At 42.3% G+C, this 26,995-nt stretch overlaps 1 protein-coding gene across 30 annotated transcripts in view; it reads right to left on the reverse strand.

Annotated features, from left to right (window-relative positions):
* The window catches only part of LOC128696894 (voltage-dependent calcium channel subunit alpha-2/delta-3), a 346,629-nt gene that overhangs the window by 158,722 nt on the left and 160,912 nt on the right, over positions 1-26,995 (reverse strand). For all 30 annotated transcript variants that reach the window (XM_070096124.1, XM_070096153.1, XM_070096134.1 and 27 more), the window contains 2 exons: positions 19,934-20,044; positions 11,341-11,578 (listed from right to left, as the gene is read on the reverse strand). In XM_070096124.1, the coding sequence (XP_069952225.1) occupies positions 11,341-11,578; positions 19,934-20,044 (349 nt within the window). The remainder of the gene's footprint in view (positions 1-11,340; positions 11,579-19,933; positions 20,045-26,995) is intronic.

Here is a 26,995-nt window from a genome sequence, read left to right on the forward strand (position 1 = left end):
GTGTGTGTACTCACCTAATTGTGGTTGCAGGGGTCGATTCATAGCTCCTGGCCCCGTCTCTTCACTGTTTACTATTAGATCCTCTCTCCCCCTGCTCCATGAGCTTTATCAAACCTCGTGTGTGTGTGTGTGTGTGTGTATGTGTGTGTGTGTGTGTGTGTGTGTGTGTGGGGCATAGGACGGAAAAACTGAGGGGAAGAAAATAATAATATCCTTTATCTTCAGCGTGAGAAAACACGGGAGAAGACAGGCTGTGGCAAAGCCTCTTGGAGTTCAGGCTCCAGCGAGCTGATCACCACACCTCGAGCGAGGAGTCCCAGAACAAGACGAACGAGAGAATCCTAAAAGCAGGTCACCGTAAAGCAGGAGTCGCTGCTACGGTGAAATGGTGGGGGACAGGAAGATCACACGCACACGCAAAGCAAAAATCACACACATAAACACAAATCACATACACACACACACAAACACAGCTGACAAACGGGTTTCAGAAACAACTGTTGGAGCTAGGGCCTCATTACCCGCCATTATATAGCCCCTACTGAGCAACAGAAGTCAAAGGAGAATATTGCGAGCAACGGGGCGACAATAAACAAAGCGACAGTGAAAGCAAGGTTCTATAAAATATAAACACAGAAATTAACTGGGAGAGCTGGAACCCCATAGAAGACGGAAATGTAGAGAGCAAAGCTCAGGGAAGCCAAGCCAACATACACAAATAACCCGTTCATAGAAGAATGAAACTTATAACTACGTTTCGACCCGACTCGGACTAGTAACTAGTTAATGGTTCAGGTTGGACAGAAACGTCGACCTAAGCTTCATTCTCCTATGAGCGGGTTATTTGTGTATTGCGCCGGTCACTGTATTGTGCCTTTTCATTCTACATACAAACATACACATGACATTAGTACAGCTAATGATCTACCAGCGCCATAATGTTGAAGAGAAAAAATAAATACAAAAGCAAGAGTCAACTCAGGCTTCCTTTAGAGTGAAACACTGATAATGTTCCACACGGAGATAACAATATCCCAGTAAAAGCTCGTTCTACAACGTGTCTTGTCTGTTGTCTTGACCACAAAACGCAATTCATATACATATATATATATATATATATATATATATATATATATATATATATATATATATATATATATATATATATATATATATATATATATACATATATATATATATATATATAAATATAACCTCTTGAAAACCGACAGAAGTCAGTGAGGTCGCCGGACTGAGTTGTGATTCCTTAGTGGAAGTGAGATGGTGAGAAATAATGGAGGGAGAGGACAGAAGCGAGTTAATAGTGAGTAAACTATAAAATATTGTTGAGTAGACTATAAGTTATTGTTGAGTATACTTGAAGGCAGTGTAGAGTATACTCTGAATTATTGTTGTTGACTAGTCTGAAATCCTTCTGTTCTTTAGTTCTGGATATTTGGTTTCTAAACGAAGGCGAGCTGAGAGAGTAGGGAGGAGGGGATGGGGGAGAAAGAGGAGGTGGAGGAGAGGGTGAAGGAAGAGAAAAGAAGGGAGGGAGGAGGAGGAAGAGAAAGAGGGTGAAGAGGGAGAAAGGATGTAGGGATAACCACCATCCTCTTTAACAACTCGAAAACCTAATTACTCGATCATCGTAAAATGTCGCGACAGCATCGATTAGCGGGCCAAGGTGTCCTTCCTTCCCTCCATTACCCTCCCTCCCTCCCTCCCTCCCTTCCTCCCTTCCTCCCTCCCTCAGGAAGATCCCAGACAGGATCTGTGAACTTCGTTATCTCGGACAACTACCGAGAAGGGTAGTCTCCCTAGAGAGAGAGTTAAACTCAACTTCAGAAGAATTTTCAGTGGGCACTTCAGATCAATAGTTTTCCTTAGATGCTGAAAGATACAAAGCAACGCTGATGTATTAAAACCTCTCAACAAGTGGAGGCTCGATCCACCTTCCGCTCAGCGCGAGACAGACATGTTATGAAAATGAATCAATATGTTACATACTGGAGAGAAGCACCTCACACACCAACCTGACAACCCAAGATGCACACCGTATGCACATTTTCCTTCAATATTCCTTGAGAACGTAATTAAGAAAGCAAGAAAGCACAAGGAATTTAACAACAGCTCACTGTAGTAAACTTGCATTAAGCACAAGTTTACTACTATATATATATACATACACACACACACACACACACACATATATATATATATATATATATATATATATATATATATATATATATATATATATATATATATATATATATATATATATATCAAAGTTAAATGAGTTTATCTTGTGGATGTGTTCCTTGCATCGTTTGTATTCACTAAATCCGACTCGAGACATACTTAGCGGATGCTTCCAGTGCGAGTTGAATATTAACGTCTTGTGAGGTATATGAATGTTGTAATGGGGAGGTTATATGTTGAGGGAGAGAGATGTGGGGAGGAAAGATGTAGGAAGAGAGGAGGAGGAGGGGGAGCTAAAGGAAAATAGGGGAAGAGAAAGCGAAAAGGAAGGTAGAGATGAAGGTTTGGAGTGAGAAAGAGAGAAAGTATGTATATATGTATATACACTGAGAGGTGTGTATATCTCAATGTATACAAACTAAGAGTTCACTTCAATCGCAATCATAATGATTAAAGTAACAACAATGTTGGCCAGTGTCCAGGATGTGATTAGCGTCCTTCATGACCCACCATCACCCAGCAGTTCTTAACAACCCTCGGGCACTCACTACACCTCACACTTAACAACCCTCGGGCACTCACTACACCTCACACTTAACAATCCTCGGGCACTCACTACACCTCACACTTAACAACCCTCGGGCAATGACTACACCTCACACTTAAACAACCCTCGGGCACTCACTACACCTCACACTTAACAACCCTCGGGCACTCACTACACCTCACATTTAACAGCACTCGGGCACTCACTACACCTCAGACTTAACAACCCTCAGGCACTCACTACACCTCACACTTAACAACCCTCAGGCACTGACTACACCTCACACTTAACAACCCTCGGGCACTCACTACACCTCACACTTAACAACCCTCAGGCACTGACTACACCTCACACTTAACAACCCTCAGGCACTCACTACACCTCACACTTAACAACCCTCGGGCACTCACTACACCTCACACTTAACAACCCTCAGGCACTCACTACACCTCACACTTAACAGCACTCGGGCACTCACTACACCTCACACTTAACAACCCTCGAGCACTGACTACACCTCACACTTAACAACCCTCGGGCACTGACTACACCTCACATTTAACAACCCTCGAGCACTGACTACACCTCACACTTAACAACCCTCGGGCACTCACTACACCTCACACTTAACAACCCTCGAGCACTGACTACACCTCACACTTAACAACCCTCGGGCACTCACTACACCTCACACTTAACAACCCTCGGGCACTCACTACACCTCACACTTAACAACCCTCGGGCACTCACTACACCTCACACTTAACAACCCTCAGGCACTCACTACACCTCACACTTAACAGCACTCGGGCACTCACTACACCTCACACTTAACAGCACTCGGGCACTCACTACACCTCACACTTAACAACCCTCGAGCACTGACTACACCTCACACTTAACAACCCTCGGGCACTGACTACACCTCACATTTAACAACCCTCGGGCACTCACTACACCTCACACTTAACAACCCTCGAGCACTGACTACACCTCACACTTAACAACCCTCGGGCACTCACTACACCTCACACTTAACAACCCTCGGGCACTCACTACACCTCACACTTAACAACCCTCGGGCAATTACTACACCTCACATTTAACAACCCTCGGGCACTCACTACACCTCACATTAACAACCCTCGGTCACTCACTACACCTCACACTTAACAACCCTCAGGCACTCACTACACCTCACACTTAACAACACTCGGGCACTCACTACACCTCACACTTAACAACCCTCGGGCACTCACTACACCTCACACTTAAAATCACAAATTTAGAGAAGGTAAATTCTTGAGAAACCATTAAGAAAACAGCTGCGACTCCAAATTAAAACAATTACAAGAAATTTCAGTTAATTTATTTATATATTTACACGTATAAGTGAGCCTCATTAACCCTCAACTGCAGGTAATTATCCATAATTACTTAAATGTATCTAATATAATGCGCCATAATATATAACTATATGTATATATATATATATATATATATATATATATATATATATATATATATATATATATATATATATATATATATATATATATATATATATATATATATATATATATATATATATATATATATATATATATATATATATATATATATATATATATATATATTTATATATATATATATATATATATATATATATATATATATATATATATATATATATATATATATATATATATATATATATTATATATATATATTATATATATATATTTATATATATATATATATATATATGTATATATATATATATATATACATATATATATGCTATCGTTGGTGGCTGGCCCTCAGTTCTTACCTGTGATTAAGCAGGGAGATGTTCCTAATTAAATCTGCAGCGCTAGTTACCTTTTGATTATCACCTGGTGAAGCTTGTAATTAATTAGGTGACGGTGTGTAGTTCTCGTAATGACCACAGAATGACCCTAATTACATTCCGAAATTGTTTTATTTTTTTCCTCTTTAAAGTTCAGTGTCTATTTTTTTAATGGCGAGGGGATAATGGGGTTTTTCTTCTCTTGAAGGGGAGATGAGGGGAAATGATGCTCTTCTAAATGGGGATAAGGAAGGTCATTTATCATTTTAATGGGGCTAAGGGAATTCTAATGCTTTGAAGTGGGAATAAAGGTCATTTTACAGTGGAAAAAAGTGGATTTTGACATTTTGAAGGTTAGAGGGAAAAAATAGAGGGGGGAATCTTGGTATCTTGAATCTAGAATATAAGAGATTTTGATATTTAGGATGTGGGGGAATACATGGGAATTTTTTCTTCAGTGTAAAGTGGTAGTTCAATTGTTGTCTTACCCACGAGGTAACCTTGTTGTCTTACCCACGAGGTAACCTTGTTGTCTTACCTACGAGGTAACCTTGTTGTCTTACCCACGAGGTAACCTTGTTGTCTTACCCACGAGGTAACCTTGTTGTCTTACCTACGAGGTAACCTTGTTGTCTTACCTACGAGGTAACCTTGTTGTCTTACCTACGAGGTAACCTTGTTGTCTTACCTACGAGGTAACCTTGTTGTCTTACCTACGAGGTAACCTTGTTGTCTTACCCACGAGGTAACCTTGTTGTCTTACCCACGAGGTAACCTTGTTGTCTTACCCACGAGGTAACCTTGTTGTCTTACCTACGAGGTAACCTTGTTGTCTTACCCACGAGGTAACCTTGTTGTCTTACCTACGAGGTAACCTTGTTGTCTTACCCACGAGGTAACCTTGTTGTCTTACCCACGAGGTAACCTTGTTGTCTTACCCACGAGGTAACCTTGTTGTCTTACCTACGAGGTAACCTTGTTGTCTTACCCACGAGGTAACCTTGTTGTCTTACCCACGAGGTAACCTTGTTGTCTTACCCACGAGGTAACCTTGTTGTCTTACCCACGAGGTAACCTTGTTGTCTTACCCACGAGGTAACCTTGTTGTCTTACCCATGAGGTAACCTTGTTGTCTTACCCACGAGGTAAAATTGTTGTCTTACCCACGAGGTAACCTTGTTGTCTTACCCATGAGGTAACCTTGTTGTCTTACCCACGAGGTAACCTTGTTGTCTTACCCACGAGGTAACCTTGTTGTCTTACCCATGAGGTAACCTTGTTGTCTTACCCACGAGGTAACCTTGTTGTCTTACCCACGAGGTAACCTTGTTGTCTTACCCACGAGGTAACCTTGTTTTCATTACCCACGAGGTAACCTTGTTGTCTTACCCACGAGGTAACCTTGTTGTCTTACCCACGAGGTAACCTTGTTGTCTTACCCACGAGGTAACCTTGTTGTCTTACCCACGAGGTAACCTTGTTGTCTTACCCACGAGGTAACCTTGTTGTCTTACCCATGAGGTAACCTTGTTGTCTTACCCACGAGGTAACCTTGTTGTCTTACCTACGAGGTAACCTTGTTGTCTTACCCACGAGGTAACCTTGTTGTTTTACCCACGAGGTAACCTTGTTGTCTTACCTACGAGGTAACCTTGTTGTCTTACACACGAGGTAACCTTGTTGTCTTATCTACGAGGTAACCTTGTTGTCTTACCCACGAGGTAACCTTGTTGTCTTACCTACGAGGTAACCTTGTTGTCTTACCCACGAGGTAACCTTGTTGTCTTACCTACGAGGTAACCTTGTTGTCTTACCCACCTGGTAACCTTGGTAACCTTGTTGTCTTATCTACGAGGTAACCTTGTTGTCTTACCCACGAGGTAACCTTGTTGTCTTACCCACGAGGTAACCTTGTTGTCTTACCCACGAGGTAACCTTGTTGTCTTACCTACGAGGTAACCTTGTTGTCTTACCTACGAGGTAACCTTGTTGTCTTACCAACGAGGTAACCTTGTTGTCTTACCTACGAGGTAACCTTGTTGTCTTACCTACGAGGTAACCTTGTTGTCTTACCTAGGAGGTAACCTTGTTGTCTTACCTACGAGGTAACCTTGTTGTCATACCCACGAGGTAACCTTGTTGTCTTACCCACGAGGTAACCTTGTTGTCTTACCCACGAGGTAACCTTGTTTTCTTACCTACAAGGTAACCTTGTTGTCTTACCCACGGGGTAACCTTGTTGTCTTACCCACGAGGTAACCTTGTTGTCTTACCCACGAGGTAACCTTGTTGTCTTACCCACGAGGTAACCTTGTTGTCTTACCCACAAGGTAACCTGGTTGTCTTGCCCACGAGGTAACCTTGTTGTCTTACCCACGAGGTAACCTTGTTGCCTTACCTACGAGGTAACCTTGTTGCCTTACTTACGAGGTAACCTTGTTGTCTTACCTACGAGGTAACCTTGTTGTCTTACCCACGAGGTAACCTTGTTGTCTTACCCACGAGGTAACCTTGTTGTCTTACCCACGAGGTAACCTTGTTGTCTTACCCACGAGGTAACCTTGTTGTCTTACCCACGAGGTAACCTTGTTGTCTTACCTACGAGGTAACCTTGTTGTCTCACCTACGAGGTAACCTTGTTGTCTTACCCACGAGGTAACCTTGTTGTCTTACCTACGAGGTAATCTTGTTGTCTTTCCCACGAGGTATCCTTGTTGTCCTACCCACGAGGTAACCTTGTTGCCTTACCTTCGAGGTAACCTTGTTGTCTTACCCACGAGGTAACCTTGTTGTCTTACCTACGAGGTAACCTTGTTGTCTTAAACACGAGGTAACCTTGTTGTCTTACCTACGAGGTAACCTTGTTGTCTTACCCACGAGGTAACCTTGTTGTCTTACCCACGAGGTAACCTTGTTGTCTTACCCACGAGGTAACCTTGTTGTCTTACCTACGAGGTAACCTTGTTGTCTTACCCACGAGGTAACCTTGTTGTCTTACCTACGAGGTAACCTTGTTGTCTTACCCACCAGGTAACCTTGTACCTCGCGTACTTAACCACAAGGTAACCTTGTACCTCGTGTACTTAACCACAAGGTAACCTTGTACCTCGTGTACTTAACCACAAGGTAACCTTGTACCTCGCGTACTTAACCACAAGGTAACCTTGTACCTCGTGTACTTAACCACAAGGTAACCTTGTACCTCGCGTACTTAACCACAAGGTAACCTTGTACCTCGTGTACTTAACCACAAGGTAACCTTGTACCTCGCGTACTTAACCACAAGGTAACCTTGTACCTCGCGTACTTAACCACAAGGTAACCTTGTACCTCGTGTACTTAACCACAAGGTAACCTTGTACCTCGTGTACTTAACCACAAGGTAACCTTGTACCTCGTGTACTTAACCACAAGGTAACCTTGTACCTCGTGTACTTAACCACGAGGTAACCTTTTACCTCGTGTACTTAATCACGAGGTAACCTTGTACCTCGTGTACTTAAGCACAAGGTAACCTTGTACCTCGTGTACTTAACCACGAGGTAACCTTGTACCTCGTGTACTTTACCACAAGGTAACCTTGTACCTCGTGTACTTAACCACGAGGTAACCTTGTACCTCGTGTACTTAACCACGAGGTAACCTTGTACCTCGTGTACTTAACCACAAGGTAACCTTGTACCTCGTGTACTTAACCACGAGGTAACCTTGTACCTCGTGTACTTAACCACGAGGTAACCTTGTACCTCGTGTACTTAACCACAAGGTAACCTTGTACCTCGTGTACTTAACCACGAGGTAACCTTGTACCTCGTGTACTTGACCACGAGGTAACCTTGTACCTCGCGTACTTAACCACGAGGTAACCTTGTAGCTCGTGTACTTAACCACAAGGTAACCTTGTACCTCGTGTACTTAACCACGAGGTAACCTTGTACCTCGTGTACTTAACCACAAGGTAACCTTGTACCTCGTGTACTTAACCACGAGGTAACCTTGTACCTCGTGTACTTGACCACGAGGTAACCTTGTACCTCGCGTACTTAACCACGAGGTAACCTTGTAGCTCGTGTACTTAACCACAAGGTAACCTTGTACCTCGTGTACTTAACCACGAGGTAACCTTGTACCTCGTGTACTTAACCACAAGGTAACCTTGTACCTCGTGTACTTAACCACGAGGTAACCTTGTACCTCGTGTACTTAACCACGAGGTAACCTTGTTCCTCGTGTACTTAACCACGAGGTAACCTTGTACCTCGTGTACTTAACCACAATGTAACCTTGTACCTCGCGTACTTAACCACAACCTTGTACCTCGTGTACTTAACCACGAGGTAACCTTGTACCTCGTGTACTTAACAACGAGGTAACCTTGTACCTCGTGTACTTAACCACAAGGTAACCTTGTACCTCGTGTACTTAACCACAAGGTAACCTTGTACCTCGTGTACTTAACCACAAGGTAACCTTGTACCTCGCGTACTTAACCACAAGGTAATCTTGTACCTCGTGTACTTAACCACAAGGTAACCTTGTACCTCGCGTTCTTAATCACGAGGTAACCTTGTACCTCATGTACTTAACCACGAGGTAACCTTGTACCTCGTGTACTTAACCACAAGGTAACCTTGTGCCTCGTGTACTTAACCACGAGGTAACCTTGTACCTCGTGTACTTAACCACAAGGTAACCTTGTACCTCGTGTACTTAACCACAAGGTAACCTTGTACCTCGTGTACTTAACCACAAGGTAACCTTGTACCTCGCGTACTTAATCACGAGGTAACCTTGTACCTCGTGTACTTAACCACAAGGTAATCTTGTACCTCGCGTACTTAACCACAAGGTTACCTTGTACCTCATGTACTTAATCACAAGGTAACCTTGTACCTCGTGTACTTAACCACAAGGTAACCTTGTACATCGTGTATTTAACCACAAGGTAACCTTGTACCTCGTGTACTTAACCACAAGGTAACCTTGTACTTCGTGTACTTAACCACAAGGTAACCTTGTACATCGTGTACTTAACCATGAGGTAACCTTGTACCTCGTGTACTTAACCACAAGGTAACCTTGTACCTCGTGTACTTAACCACAAGGTAACCTTGTACCTCGTGTACTTAACCACGAGGTAACCTTGTACCTCGTGTACTTAACCACAAGGTAACCTTGCACCTCGTGTACTTAACCATAAGGTAACCTTGTACTTCGTGTACTTAACCACAAGGTAATCTTGTACCTCGTGTACTTAACCACAAGGTAATCTTGTACTTCGTGTACTTAACCACAAGGTAACCTTGTACCTCGTCTACTTAACCACAAGGTAACCTTGTACCTCGTGTACTTAACCACTAGGTAACCTTGTACTTCGTGTACTTAACCACAAGGTAATCTTGTACCTCGTGTACTTAACCACAAGGTAACCTTGTACTTCGTGTACTTAACCACAAGGTCACCTTGTACATCGTGTACTTAACCATGGGGTAACCTTGTACCTCGTGTACTTAACCACAAGGTAACCTTGTACCTCGCGTACTTAACCACAAGGTAACCTTGTACCTCGTGTACTTAACCACAAGGTAACCTTGTACCTCGTGTACTTAACCACAAGGTAACCTTGTACCTCGCGTACTTAACCACAAGGTAACCTTGTACCTCGTGTACTTAACCACAAGGTAACCTTGTACCTCGTGTACTTAACCACGAGGTAACATTTTCCATTTATCCCCAAATTAAAAGCAACAGCTACTCTTATACTTCTCGGGAAGCGCTAAGCCCGTAGGAGCCACTTAGCAGCTGAGGAACGGGAGTGGTTATAGGAAGGGGGAAGGAAACTGCTCCTATTCCCGTGACCTAGAGCCCTTCAATGTTATATGTATACAGTTCCTGCTGCTAAGGCAGACAGTTCTTACAGTTTTCTGGGGAGATTAAGAACTGTGTTGAAACCAGTTGTGTTTTACAAGTGTTTAAGAACTGTGTTAAAACCAGCTGTGTTTTACAAATGTTTAAGAACTGTGTTGAAACCAGTTGTGTTTTACAAGTGTTTAAGAACTGTGTTGAAACCAGTTGTGTTTTACAAGTGTTTAAGAACTGTGCTGAAACCAGTTGTGTTTTACAAGTGTTTAAGAACTGTGTTGAAACCAGTTGTGTTTTACAAGTGTTATGGGGCTTTGACAGTCGAAATTTCCTCTGGCTGGGAAGACATTTCGACTGTGTTATAATGGTATTCGACTCCGACTAGTTAACGACATGTCCTGTGGTACTGGCCACCTGATGTCTGAAACATTGATGGTCCAGTAGACTGAGGCGTCTCAGAAATTTGTTAGGTTTCCCGGGTGGCGTGCTGAAATATCGGGGTGTTCGATTCCTGGCCAGTCGCAGTATTGCTGTTTGCAGTTACGACACTTAGATGTCTTTGTTGGCGAACCTATTCGCCTGCGCTCCGGGCTTCCTCAGCCGAATATAGAGATCAGTTACACTCCTGGAGGTAGGTTGAGGTAAGCAGTCCTGCAGTCTGGATGGAAGGCAGTAGAAGAGAGAAAATAGTAGAAACCTTGATGGAAGACAGTAGACCTCTCTACTTCGTCTGCTATCTCCAGGATCGTAATTTATCTTAGTATTCGACTTATTAAGCCTGCAGCGCAGGCGAGCCGTTTCGTCAATGAAAGAAAAAAACAGTGTTGTACATGTGGGGGATTAGTCACATAACAGGGAACTCGTCAACAACACTCACCCTTATCGTAGACATTGGTGGGGACGTGGACGGATGAGTGGTTCTCGTTGACAGCAATGCCGTCGAAGTGGGAGTTCTCAGTGAGGGTGAGCCTCTTGAAGCCTTCTCTTAGCTCACCCTTGAGCTTGTGCTCGGGAGGGTAGAACTTGTTGAGTCGCTTGGCGTTGTAGTACTCCACCTCCTCGTCTTGCTTATACTCCTTGTCCAGCGAGGCCTCCTCTGCCACGTTCATGATCCTCTGTGGGGAAGATGGGAGTTATAATCGTGTACAGCTATGTTGTATATGGCAGGTATTGGCAACAAGTATAGGGTTAAAATTCTTGGTGAAGTGGAAACCTGTATTTTCTTGTGGATATCATACAATACACATGTACAGTAGCTGTGTATCATTGACTTGTGTGCTTTTTCAGTCTCATATGGATTATTATTATTATTATTATTATTACCAAAAAGAAGCGCTAAGCCACAAGGGCTATACAGCGCTGCAGTCTTATATGGAGATGACCTTTATATCCATGGAAGAAGTGGATAAGTATTTTAAAGGTGTAAGGTTCTTTAGACTTAGATCTATCAAGTGTATGGGACTGATCTACCAAGGTTAATGGAATGATAACCTTAATGGTCTTCAATATAAAAGTGAAAATTCTTCTGTTTAATCATAATCATCATCATCATCATCATCATGCCTGGCTATGATACGTTGACCACATTCTTCAAATCATTCCTAGACTGTTCAACCTAGAACTTCTATGACCACTTCAGCACATTGGAACCCATCATCCAATTCACCCTCAAAATGAGGTAAGATGCCACACGACACTTCTTTCATATCAAACGTCTCACCGTCCAAAACAACTTCAATTTTCAGATCTACTGAAAACCTACTAATGGCGACAATCTCATTCACTTCTTTCCCCACTACATCAAGTTTACTAACCCTGGTGTCTTTATGGGTTTCTCAGAGTTTACAGAATATGTAGCTCCGAGTTTCTTGGAGACGAGTGTAAAACCGCTGCCAACACATTCACCAAACTCAAGTTTTCCCCTCATATTTCATCTTAGATTGCAGACGTTCAGTGCAGCAGGCACTCGGCAACCCTGGGGAGAACACTGACAATAACCAACGCATCATTTTTGCGTACTGGTGGAGTAGCCGACAACACAACCTAGGTTCTCCAACAAAGTGACACCTACGTGGTATTCAAAACATCTAAATCCACACAGGAGCTGTGATCAGACTGAATGCCAACCACCACCACTCAGACACAGGTGTGTATGAGATCCCGTGTGGAGAGTGTGGGGAAACAGCACTCAGCCTACACACTAGAATCACAGGACAAAGCGTGTACGAGTGAAGGTCAGAGACACACACACACCGTGGCCTGCACAGGTACTGTACTCATCTCCAGGGAAGACCACAAATGCAGAAGACTATGTTAATGGAGTCAGCAATCATACATCCAACAATATAGAGAGAAATTATGGGATATATTTATCATTGCCAAACCTGATCTTACGCTGAGAAATATTGGATGCCCGAGGAAAAAACTATTCAAATATAATCAGGAATAGTTGTTTTAACCAAAGTTAAGCAAACTAAGGGACGACTCCTTCGTGCACCTTCGACAAACTTGCTCATAAAACTTACCCAAATGATTTGTCTCTAAGTTCATTCACAATATTATCTTCTTCCATAACACAATCACGTCCTACAAGTAATGGTACTTCCTCTCAGATCACCTCCACAAATGACCTATTTCGTCTATCCTCCACTCACCTGATGAAGGCCACTGTGTGGGCGAAACGTTGTCTATACTAATGTTTTCTCCTGCACCAAATGTCCTTCTGCCCTGTGTACATCTTTATCAAGACTCGCACTATAATCTACTTGATCATAGGCTTTTGTCCAGGTTTACTCTGATCAAGCATAGCCGAGCTGGATACAAAGGCGTGAGTCCAACAAAAGAAAAGAGACAAGCTTTTGTTGTGACATTTCGCTCTATAACTACGTCAGTCTTCCGTGTCTTTTCTCCAGTACAAAGTAAGACCGTCTCTCATCACTGAACGATATTTCAGTCAAAAAGTCTCGTGAAATTTAAGTCAGCATACACAATTAGGAACTAATGAGCATGCGGGGCTCCTTTGGGGAAAATACGCCTTTGCGTATTTAGCGCCAGACAGAGGAAAGAAAGTCATTCTCAGGATGCTTAAGACGCTTTGCCTCATTCTCCCGCTGGTAAATGAGCTTTCCTCCTCCCTCCTTTTCCTTCCCAGTCTCATCCCCCTCTTCTCCCCTTACGCCTCATCTTCCCCTCCCCCCCCTCGCCTCAAAGAACAAAAAAGAGCCCCACACATTGAGTGCAATAAGGGGTGCTGCAACAAACTTGGGGTTGATGTTACGGTCAGTTTCACTGGTGTTTACCTCTGGATGTTATGGTCTGGTGGGCCAGTTGGTGCCTCGCTCACGCAAGAAAAACATCAACTTTCTGTAGCAAACTTTGTCGACGATGACTCCACCTTTTGTCTTCCTCCCAACTGGGTTCTTTTCTCTCATTAATGTATGTGTCTTCGCACAAATTTCTTTCGGGAGAAGAAAGATAGGGTGAAGAGAGGGAAGGAAGGTGTGGGAGCGTGAAGAGAGAGAACGAGGGTGAAGGAGGGTAAGGGAGTTTTGTTTTTTAGAATAAGGCAATGTGCTACTGCCCTATTCTAAATAACAATTATATAATGGGAAGAAAAGTTAGCCATGGTTTCCAGTCCCAATCCCTCACACAGGACGCATTTCATACATAGTGCTTAAATGTGTCAGTCTGAGCTGGGAGACTTTAGTAGGACAGTGAGAATATCGTCAAGTATTCCATTAAAAGCTTATCAGATACCACAACTTCAAAGGTTACATTCCAGCAGATCTAGAGTCACTATTACTTGGAAATTATCATGTCTCAGGATGGTCTTTCACCACAAACAGAAAATTTTTTTAATAAAGATACATACATATATATATATATATATATATATATATATATATATATATATATATATATATATATATATATATATATATATATATATATATATATATATATATATATATATATATATATATATATATATATATATGTATATATTGTGGGTATTAAGGTAATCTGTGATCGCTTTCTCAAAGTTCTTCATTAGCCTCAAGATTAATAGAGTTTTTCTTTGCCGGAATCAAGTCAAACAGATTATTTCTTCCAGTGGTTCTGTCATAGACTGTTTAAAAAAAATAGCATCTTGGACCACTTTTATAAAGTCGCCGGACTCTAGATTTCCTCTGAGATTGATCCAGTCAATTTGGCTAAAGTTAAAATCTTCCATTAAAATCACATTTTCATATCTAGATATCTTGGTAATTTCGTCACACAGAAGTTTACACGGGTCAAAATTTAAGGTTATAGGTCTGTAGGTCTCCCTAAGATCAGCTCTCCACGGATCTTCGAGAATTTAAGGTTATAGGTCTGTAGGTCTCCCTAAGATCAGCTCTCCACGGATCTTCAAGAATTTAAGGTTATAGTAGGTCTCCCTAAGATCAGCTCTCCACGGATCTTCGAGAATTTAAGGTCATAGGTCTGTAGGTCTCCCTAAGATCAGCTCTCCACGGATCTTCGAGAATTTAAAGTCATAGGACTGTAGGTCTCGCTAAGATCAGCTCTCCACGGATCTTCAAGAATTTAAGGTCATAGGTCTGTAGGTCTCCCTAGGATCAGCTCTCCAATGATCTTCGAGAATCTACAGCCAAACAGATTCCATGTCTGTTTCCTCCTCCTTCATCGCTGTTTCTACCTTTTAAATCATTCCCTGACAAACCGGCAACTTTCCTGTTCAGTCTATGACTGTGGCATACTTTATACTCAGTAGCTGGATTGGTAGCGCACTCAGCTCACACAGTAAGGCCCGTGGTTCGATCCCCGGTACGGGTGGGAACATTAGGACGTGTTTCCTTAAGACATCTGCTGCCCATGTTCACCCATCAGTAAAATAGGTACCTGGGTGTTAGTCGACTGGTGTAGGTCGCATCCTGGGGACAAAATTGACCTAATTTGCCCGAAATGCTCTATATTACAAAGGGCTTTCTATATAGTAGTATGTCATTGATGTCAGCTATGGTCTGTATAAGTTGTATCAGGTACTTATAGAAATAAAGATTATTATTATTATTATTATTTTATTATTATTATTATTATTATTATTATTATTATTATTATTATTCAACAGGCCTATATCTGTTTTTCCCACGAACCAGGTCTCAAATATTGCTATAATACTTATGCTTTCTTCATATCCAAGGAATAATATAGCTCCAGCCCCTTGGATCAAAAGCTCTTTACCAGTATCGAAGCACTTCCCCTTGAAGAAAAAAATGCGTAAAATTAAATAAGAATTTTATCTCGTTTTCTGTGAGGCAGCGGCCAGAGGAAATTGGGTAGACTTCGCTGTCTCTTTTACGGTCATATAATTTCCCAGGAATTGACAAGCCCACAACACTATTTTCCCCAATTATTTTAGTACGCAATCCTGCAGGCGCCCGGGGAGTTGTTTACTTGGAAGATTGTGTTGTGGGGAATGGAGAGTGTTGTGGAGTTGTGTGGGAAGAGATGGGAGATGTGGGAAGGATGTTTGTACTCACCTATTTGTACTCACCTATTTGTGGTTGCAGGGGTCGAGTCTTAGCTCCTGGCCCCGCCTCTTCACCGGTTGCTACTGGGCCCTCTCTCTCCCCGCTCCATGAGCTTTATCAAACCTCGTCTTAAAACTGTGTATGGTTCCTGCCTCCACTACGTCATTTTCTAGGCTATTCCACTGCCTTACAACTCTATGACTGAAGAAATACTTCCTACTATCTCTCTGACTCATTTGTGTCTTCAACTTCCAATTGTGGCCTCTTGTTTCTGTGTCCCCTCCCTGGAACATCCTGTCTTTGTCCACCTTGTCTATTCCACGCAGTATTTTATATGTCGTTATCATGTCTCCCCTGACCCTCCTGTCCTCCAGTGTCGTCAGGCCGATTTCCCTTAATCTTTGTGTGTGTGTGTGTGTGTGTGTGTGTGTGTGTAGTCACCTAGTTGTATTCACCTAGTTGAGGTTGCAGGGGTCGAGTCCAAGCTCCTGGCCCCGCCTCTTCACTGGTCGCTACTAGGTCACTCTCCCTGAACCGTGAGCTTTATCATACCTCTGCTTAAAGCTATGTATGGATCCTGCCTCCACTACATCGCTTCCCAAACTATTCCACTTCCTGACTACTCTGTGGCTGAAGAAATGTGTGTGGGGGGGGGGGGATGAGGTCGTAGAGTGAAGTTCTGATGTTCTGCGAGGTTGAACTCGTTCCAAACCCCAGTTCCTTAATCTGAAATTGACCAGCTTGTCTCCTCTACCCAGTGGAATGGCGACCCACATCAGTCGGCTAACACCCAGGTACCTACTTCCTGCTCGGTGAAGAGGCCCAGGTACCTACTTCCTGCTCGGTGAAGAGGGACTGCAGGTATAAACAAGCATGCCTAATAAAGTGGACCCCCGCTTAACGATCACCTCCCAATGCGACCAATTATGTAAGTGTATTTATGTAAGTGCATTTGTATGTGTATGTTTGGGGGTCTGAAATGGACTAATCTACTTCACAATATTCCTTATGGGAACAAATTCAGTCAGTACTGGTACCTGAACATACTTCTGGAATGAAAAAATATCGTTAACCGGGGGTCCACTGTATTTCCTCCTGTACCGGGGATCGAATCACGGACACTCAGTGTTTGAGATGTGTACGCTACCAACCGGGCAACTTAGAAATTACAAATAAATATATATTTATAAATAAATATATTTATCAGTGCACGTTTCACCCATTGGAAGTTTTTTCAATCCAACGATTCGAGGGAAAATAACAGTAGGGGAAACGTCTTCTGATAAGTATGCCAAATGTTGCATACATGTTATTTCTTCACGTCATCTTGCATATGATGAGACTAAGTGGAAGGTAAGACTCTCGCACGAGGCGTCTCCAGAAGGCTCCAAAGATTCCTTTAGTTTTATTATTCCATGACTATTTCTGCTGTGCCGTGAAAATAGCAGTCGGAACTATTTTTCACTCTTCTTATGGGACGGCAGAGAACTGGAAAAAACGTGGCGGAGGAGGCTGTAGAGGGATCTATACGTTTTAATCCAGTTTATGATTCTTGCAATAGGCCTGTGCAATATGCCTGTGTAATATGTATGACCTTTCTTAGAGAGCTTTTCAACCAATGCCTTGCTTGTTCCTGGCTTTTCTGTTGATAGATTGTTCAACCAAGTTGATACTGTTAGGTTAGGTCAGGTTAGGTTAGGTCAGGTTAAGTTAGGATAGGGTTAGGTTAGGTTAGGTTAGGCCAGGTTAGGTTAAGTCAGGTTAAGTTTGGTTAGGTTAGGTTAGGTCAGGTTAGGGTAGGTTAGGATAGGTTAGGTTAGGATAGATTAGGTTAGGCCAGGTTAGGTTAAGTCAGGTTAAATTTGGTTAGGTTAGGTTAGGTCAGGTTAGGTTAGGATAGATTAGGGTAGGCCAGGTTAGGTTAGGTCAGGTTAAGTTAGGTTAGGTTAGGTTAGGTCAGGCTAAGTTAGGTTAGGTTAGGTCAGGTTAAGTTAGGTTAGGTTAGGTTAGGTCAGGCTAAGTTAGGTTAGGTTAGGTTAGGTCAGGTTAAGTTAGGTTAGGTTAGGTTATGTCAGGTTAAGTTAGGTCAGGTTAGGTGAGCGAAACGTTACAACAATAAAATATCACATTAGTTGTACGTCCATTTAATTAAAATATTGTCGATAATTCTACCAACAGTATTATTATTATTATTATTATTATTATTATTATTATTATTATTATTATTATCAGGATTAGTATTATTTATATTAGTATTTTTGCATTCGAGATTGTTATGTCTCTGATTAGCTCCTCAATATGACACTCAGATAACAGTCTCCTCCAAGTGGCGAATTCCGGATATTCTGACTGGCTGTAAGGTGATCAGTCACACAAAAGCCGAGAGCTGCTATGTGTCTGAGCAAAATACGCCTATATGAAATCAGATCTGATTACACAAACGCTATATGGTCCTTGGTGCTGGTGAAGATAATAGTCAGCGTATTTTCCTCTCTAGCTGGTTCCCTTGTCAGTTAGCTTAAAGGAAATTAATCACAGAAGGGTCTGTTGGTCTCTGTTACGTGTCTGTTGGGCTGACGTGCTTCCTGCTACTGTTTCTGGTACACTGTTTTTGTCTTCCGTTTTACGTTCAAGGTTCCGGAAGATTGATGTCTCCTAGGAGGGTAATATTTGGTGTATGATTTACAAGGCTTTCATGGATCTTATCTCTTCTTCTTCTTCTTCTTCTTCTTCTTCGTCTTCATCTTCTTCTTCAACTTCGTCTGGCATATTGTTTACCCAGGAGGCGGCCATCTTGGTTCCGCTGTACCTGACGTTCCTCTCTGAAGGTCAATAATCACAACGCATCGTTTGATTCACATAAGTTTCGTCGTTGATCAAACATTGTGTTTAACGTTGTCTTGATGTGTGCGATAAAATATGGATAAACTGCAATGTGGCAAGTTAAATAACGGAAACACCACCTTATAAACCAATTAGTAGTAGTAGTAGTAGTAGTAGTAGTAGTAGTAGTAGTAGTAGTAGTAGTAGTAGTAGTAGTTTTAATAATAATAATAATAATAATAATAATAATAATAATAATAATAATATTATTATTATTATTATTATTATTATTATTTATTATTATTATTATTAGTATTATTATTATTATTATTATTGCTGTTGCTGTTGATGGCGGTGGTGGTGCTTTCAATTCTATTATTATTATTATTATTATTATTATTATTATTATTATTATTATTACTACTACTAAAACTACTACTACTACTACTACTACTACTACTACTACTACTACTACTACTACTACTACTACTATGTGGGACATCTGTAAACGTAATATTCACTCAATATTCCTGGCGCTGCATCATCGTACTCTGGCAGCCTCAGACCATGACTGTGCACGATGCTGTGAGAGATGCCCCGTTCTACCATTATTAGTGTCATCTAACGGCTGGTGTGTTAGTAGAGGTGCTGTGAGAGATGTATTAGGGACTAGCCGCACGGGATAGACGCAGAGCTATCTCGGATCTATCTTTAAAGAATGGAGGCAATTGTCTATATCGCGAAGTATCGTAATTCTGGCAGGAGGGTTGAGGGACCTTGTACGGCGCGTGAGAATTGTCGTATCCAGAGGACCCCCATCCCCCAACATGCTTCCTTTCCCCTCACCCCTTCCATTCCACCTCTCCCCTCCTTTAACATCCTCCCCTCCCCGGAACCCATCATGGCACAGCATTACAGGGAAGTGGTGGTCCGGGTGAGTGTGGCACAGCGATAAGATTCTCAGATTTACATTACCTTGACAGCTTCCACCTTGAACATCATGGGTTACTGTTTACGTTACCTTGACAGCCTCCACCATGAACATCATGAGTCAATGTTTACATTACCTTGACAGCCTCCACTTTGAAAATCATGGGTCAATGTTTACATTACCTTGACAGCCTCCACCTTGAATTTCATCATGTTAGTGACGTCAGTGGCCATCTCCTTGACAAGCTGGAGGCCATCATTCTCCTGCAACTTGGCTTCTGAATTCTCGAAATTCTGTGAGGAGGAGAAAACAGGTGGTTAGAAAGTCCGTATCACGAACACATAACACACACAACACTCTCACGCAAGGCAGAACACGCACACATAAAACAAAATGACACACACACACACACACACACACACACACACACACACACACACACACACACACACACACACACACACACACACTTCTGTGCAACACAGAGAGAGACAGCCGTGAAGGATAAGTAGGGTTGAAGTGATTTACGGAGGACCTTTACGAGTGTGATGTCTCGACACATTCGGCTAACGAATGAAAGATGGTGAACGTATTTCCTTTTTATGTGGGGTTACCTTACCATCGTGGGAGAATGATTTTGTTCTCCTAGTGGAAACGAACCTGGAAAGGTAGAAGAAAAAGAGAAAAGAGGGACAAAGGAGTTAAAGAATAAGGAATCATGCATAGACGAAAGAGAAAACAGTGAAAGGAAGATGTAGGCTGCTTTGTATAGCGTTTTATTAAGTCATGACCTGCTAAAGCTCTACACAAGGCGAAACGTTCTTCCCAGTGAAATCTTAGTTTTCAATGTACTCAACTAATTCACCTAATTTTGGTGCAGGGTTCGATTCATAGTTCCTGGCCTCGCCTCTTCACTGTTGCTACTAGGTCCACTCTTTCCCTGCTCCATGAGCTTTTTAATACCTCTTCTTAAAGCTTTGTATGGATCCTGCCTCCAATACATTACTCTCCAAATTGTTCCACTTCCTGACATCTCTTTGACTGAAGAAATACTTCCTAATATCCCTGTGACTCATCTAGGTTTTCAACTTCCAGTTGTGACCCTTTGTTGCTGTGTCGCATCTCTGAAACATTCTGTCCCTATTCACCTTGTCAGTTTAGTGTAGCCTGTCTCCTTTCTTAAAAATCGGGACTACATTTGTGTTTTCCACACCGACCTATTTCGATAGATTTACTGAAGATTGTTGTTAGTGGCACACACAGTGCATCCGCTCCCTCTCTCAGGGCCCAGTGAGAAATATTATATGGGCCTTCCTCCTTCGAGGTATCTGGTTTCCCTAGCAGTTTCTTCACCTCCTCCTCAGTTGTGTGCAGTGTGTCCAGCACTTGTTGGTGCACCCTACCACCTCGGTTTGCTGAGAGCTCCTCTCTCTCCACTGTGAATACCTCACTGAAGCTTGAGCTGAGCTCTTTACATACTTCCTGGTCGTTCCCTGTGAGCTCCCCTCCTTCCTTTCTCACCCTGGATGTGTATGTGTGTTTTCTTGACTATTGTTTGTAGTAATCAGTTAGGATCCGGAATGATCCCTCCGGGTAATACCCCTCTCCAGGGGGGAAGCTGTACCTGACACGGGGGGTTGTCCTACCCGGGATATCCTTCCTTATGTCCAGCAGGAAGGCCAGTGCAGGCAGGCTTGCCTTCCCCATTCCACTGGTCGTTCTAGTTAAACCTACCATTCTCCTGGTCGTTCTAGTTAAACCACAATTCCTCTGGTCGTTCTAATTAAACCCACAATTCCTCTCGTCGTTCTAGCTAAACTCCCCATTTCTCTGGTCGTTCTAGTTAAACCCTCATCCTTCTGGTCGTTCTAGTTAAACCCCCATTCCTCTGGTCATTTTAGTTAAACCCTCATTTATCTGGTCGTTCTAGTTCAACCCCCCATCCTTCTGGCCGTTCTAGTTAAACCCCCCATCCTTCAGGTCGTTCTAGATAAACCCAGATTTATCTCGTAGTTCTAGTTAAACCCCCAGTCTTCTGCTTTTTAGTTAAACCCTCTGGCCTTTCCAGCGATGTCTCTCATTCTTTGGAAAATTCCAGCGATTCCCATTACGCTTCTGCTCATTAGGAACCATTCCCATCATACCACTAACCATTACTGTCGTTCCCATCCATTCCATGGTACTTTGAGCCTCTGACGCCACGAATGCCAGTATCCCAGCATCCCAACATCCCAGTATCCCTACATCCCAGTATTCCAGCATCCCAGTATCCCAGCATCCTTCATCTCCCACTCCATCTGGGTCCCTTCTGTGACCTGAAGAAAAGTGGAGCTCACAACCACAGTTATGTTTTGTTCTGTTGGCATCCCTGTGGACCAGCCGAGGAGAGAGAGAGAGGGGGGGGGACAGAGAGAGAGAGACAGTCAGAGAAAGAGAGACATGGAAAATGTTAGATAAGGGAGAGGAAAAGTCATCTCAAGAGTAAGAAAGACCTCACTGATATGGTCTCTCTCTATCTCTATCTCTTTCTCTCTCTCTCTCTCTCTCTCTCTCTCTCTCTCTCTCTCTCTCTCTCTCTCTCTCTCTCTCTCTCTCTCTCTCTCTCTCTCTCTCTCTCTTTCTCTCTCACTCATTTTCCTATTAAGCCTTATTTATTATGTCTCTCACTCACGCTTTCCATCCCTTTTAGTGGGATGAAAAATGGGTAAGAGAAAGTGGAGATGGTAAGAACTGGGAAGGGATCGGAAGAGGGAGGGAAAAGGGAAAAGGTAAAAGAGAGAATAAGATGTGGAAAAGGAATCAGGGAGATGGGCGAAGAGAAACTGAAGCCGAAGGAACAGAAAGAGGAGGTGGACGAGTGGCGACGGAAATGGAAGAGGAGAAAAAGAATGAAGATAAAAACTAAGATAATGAGAAATGCAGGGCTTTGATGCTGGTAAAGGGGGTTCTTGATCCGAGGAGCGAGAGTGACTCCCTCCCTTGCCACGGATCAGATTTGATTAGCTTATCATTTACCCTTGGCGTTGAATGACCTCTTACGAGTTTAGCGCTTCCCATTGAAGATTAATAATAATAACAATAATAATAATAATTTTTATTATTATTATTATTATTATTATTATTACTATTATTATTATACTAAGAATAACAATAATAACAATAATAATAATAATAATAATAATAATAATAATAATTATTATTATTATTATTATTATTATTATTATTATTATTATTATTATTATTATTATTATGTCTCTTTCTCAGGTGTGTCTCGCTCAACTCTGTCTCACTATCTCACATTGCATCTCATTTTATCTACTCCTTCTTTCATTATATGTGAAATTAAATTATTTGTCTCTCTGTTCCTTCTACATTTCCTCTTCCATTTCTTTTCAACTCTTCACTTGTCTTGCTTCTTTATGCTCTTTCTTTCTAGGTAGTCAAAGATTACTTACAAAATAATTTCATAGAATGCTAGAGATAGTAGTGGTAGTAGCTGTGGTAGTAGTAGTGGTAGTAGCTGTAGTAGTAGTGGTAGTAGTAGTGGTAGTAGCTGTAGTAGTAGTGGTAGTAGTAGTGGTAGTAGCTGTAGTAGTAGTGGTAGTGCTGGTAGTGCGTGAGTGGTGTGGGAGTAGTAGTGGTAGTGAGTAGTGGTGTGCGTGAGTGTAGTGGTAGTGTGTAGTGAGTAGTGGTGAGTGGTAGTAGTCAGTGGTGTGAGTGTAGTGGTGTAGTGCAGTGGTGAGTGGTGGTAGTAGTGGTGTAGCTGTGTAGTAGTGGTAGTGAGTAGTGTGGTAGTAGCTGGAGTAGTAGTGGTGGTAGGTGGTGGTAGTGCGTAGTAGTGGTGTGGTAGTGTGGTAGTAGCTAGTGGTAGGTAGTGGTAGTAGTGGTGGGAGTGGTGTAGGTAGTAGTGGTGTGCTGGTAGGTGGTGTGTCTGGTAGTAGGGTAGTAGCTGTAGTAGTAGGTAGCTGGTGGTAGTATGGCTGTGGTGTAGTGGTAGTGCAGTAGTAGTAGTAGTGGCAGGCGATGGTGTAGTAGTGTGTAGTAGTAGTATAGTGAGTAGTAGTGTAGTAGTTGTAGTAGTAGTAGTAGCAGCAGCAGCAGCAGCAGCAGCAGCAATAGTGGTAGCAGTAGTCTTCTCTTCCCCTTCTTCTCTACTCTCCTATTTCTCCTTCTCTTCTCCTCCACCCTTCTCTTCCTTTATTCCTCTTTCTTCTTTTCCATTTTTCTCATCCTCTGCCTTCTGCTTTTCTCTCCAGGGAAGGGCTTAGAGGGACTACCATTGTTGTCTGTTGGGTGCATCTCTCTCTCTCTCTCTCTCTCTCTCTCTCTTTGAAATTATTAATTACTGTATTTTAGAGTACATCATTTATGTCTGTGTCTGTCAGACTGTAAATACCTGTCTGCGCTAGTCTGTTGTCCTCTGTTCCTCCTCTGCTTCCCCTCATGTAACCGGTTACAGATCTCTGGGATTTCACGCTCTTCTGGGCCGTAATCAGAACACTTAGAACTGTGCCAGAATTTCACCCCAGACACGATGCTGACGTGAGTTTAGCGAAACGATGTGTTTTAGGCCCGTCAGATCACTGATGTACCGCTCTTGTGTCAGACAGAAAACTTGAAAGAACCGGTAAAGTTATAGACCGAAACTGTGAGGATCGTCCTAGGCTGTACATATGCTATGCACCTATAACCCACACATAGGAGAGAGAAGCTTTCGACAACATTTCGGTCCTACTTGCACCACTTACAAGTCACACTAACACACGAAGGTGAGGGAGCCAGTATATATGGGAGAGGAGGTATTGTGATTTTTCTGTTCTTATGCTAAAATTCTAAACATGAAGAAAGAATTTGATATTCCAAGCATCAGAGATCTAGTCACTGATAGAAATACCTTCACTGGTGTTAGTATGATCAAGCAAATCATCCAGATGTTTACACAGAAGCCCTCCAAACTTTCTTTACTAATGATGAGTGATCTTTCAAACGGATCAGGAAAATTGGAAGTGTCCTCCAAATGCGCCAGATAAACGATTCATTTCTTTTAAGTGATACTACAGGGACATTTCCCTGCAGCATGGGAAATTCCCTATTACCCAATCACTATCCTCCACCTTTTCCCCAAAGATCCCATTAGTTCACACTCAGAGGTTCGTCTTGAAGTCAAGCATGATGCCTTACCTGGCATTGATACCTTGGTTACCCAACACTCTCTTCCACAAATTATGTTTGTTGATGACTGTGTTCATCAATCCACTGTAGCAGCTGGTAGTGCCGTTATTGTCAAGCAGAACGATAGTTCCGATATCGAAATTGGATCGCGCGTCAACAACTGAGCTTCCGTCCTTCAAGCAGAATATTTTGCCGTACACCTTACACTCGAATCTGTCCATGTATCTAAAGTTGATAGCTTAATTGAAAGTGACTTTCTGTCGTCCATAAATGCTCTTAACTCCATTAGTGTCAGTTGTGGCATGTTTGTGTCAGAAGCCAGATACAAGTATGGTAGAACTGTAGACAGTGGGGTCAGAGTAGACGTTCCATGTATTACCTCTCACAAATACATAACACTGCCTAGCTGCAGGTCAGTCCATCCCACCCGTCCCAACCATGCCTAGCAGTTTCCAGCCCTACCCAGTCCTGCCCAGCCCAGCTATGCTCAGTCCTTCAGAGCCCTACTGGAGTCACTGATAAATCTGTGGTTCTTAACGTGGGAAAGTGCTGCATTAGTCAGGCCTTCTGGGTACACAAACATTATGGCAGCCTAATGTACAATACATACACCAATAATCCCTCACCATGTTCTAGTATCGTGTATATGATTCGCAGCTAGTTGCTAAAGTGTTCGACTTGCAACAGAAAATACTCAGGTTCGATCCTTGGGCTAGGGGATACGAATGCGAAAGTTTGTTTTTATGCATCCTGTCAATTTCCTCCGAGTATTTTGTAAGTCGTAATCATGTCCTCCCTAGTCCTGCCCTTCAGGTTAGCTACGGTTAGTTATTCTTTCCTCTTCATCCTCCTCTCGTAGCTATAGAATTATATCTTCCTTTTCATATTTCTGAACAGACTTAATCAGGTGGAAGCTCAATGTTGGTGCTGCATGCTCGAAGATATTTCCTCATTTACGATGTTTTAAGAGTCCTAATTTTTTTTGCAGAGGTCCCGAAGGGTATTCTGAAACTTGCTAATCTCCCATCCTTGCCCAAGTTACTGGGTTTAAGTACTCTGCTGGCGATATGTTCGATGTGCTGTTCACTCCTAGATCCTTTGTTTCTTCTTTACTTATACGATCTCGACTACCAGTGTATACTTAGTCTCTGGTCTCTCCTCACCTGCAGTGAATTTCATGATCTTGCATTTAATAGGAATGAACGCAGTCCTGTAAGCTGTCTAATCTTCCTGTCCTCTCTAGTTTGGATTTTTCTCAATTTCATATCATCTGCAGACAGAGACAAGTAGAATTCGATCCCATTTGGCAAGTTACTCACATATATCAGGAAAAGCATTGGAGCTGATTCTTAGGGGTCACCAATTTTTAACCTAGTCCAACATGGTATCTCTTCTCGTTGAAAATAAATGGTATAAAATATCGACACGATGGAAAAATAAACGCAAATGCAGTATAATGCGATCCTTTATTGACGACGTTTCGCCCAGAAGACACTGAAGACGTTTCCTGGCATGGGATTCAGTTATGATGCAGATAGATCACGTTATACTATATTCCTGTTTGTTTGTTTTTTTTCCACCTCTTCTCGCGCTGTCTTCTGTCTTTTTGGGTACTCTTTCATTCCCTGTATGACTCCTCACTGCATCCCTTTTTACTCTTGTATCTCGTGGGTCTTTAGTGGGGAACTGTGTCAGATCTTTTTATGCTGACCAGTAAGGTATAATCTTCCCATCCTTGTCTGTCATGCTGACCAGTAAGATTCAGCCTGCCCATCCTTCTCTCTCTCTCGCAGACCAGTAAGATTAAGTCTGCCCATTCTTGTCTTCCTCGGATCCGCATGGATTACTGCCGATAGCTGTTCAGAAAATATACACACTGGGTTTAACAAATTTTTTAAAGGGCAACGTTTCGCTTATCATGACTAAAGGTTTCCCCAATCAAAGTGTTTTGCTAAGACTTTTATTAGTCTTGTTTGTCTTATTTTAATTCAGTAACTGGTGTAATTAGCAGTAATGTTATCATGCTCACTTGACACCATCAACATCTGCGTATTTTCAGTGGAACCCTTAAC

Source organism: Cherax quadricarinatus, chromosome 52 (genome assembly GCF_038502225.1).
Source record: "Cherax quadricarinatus isolate ZL_2023a chromosome 52, ASM3850222v1, whole genome shotgun sequence".
NCBI lineage: Eukaryota > Metazoa > Arthropoda > Malacostraca > Decapoda > Parastacidae > Cherax > Cherax quadricarinatus.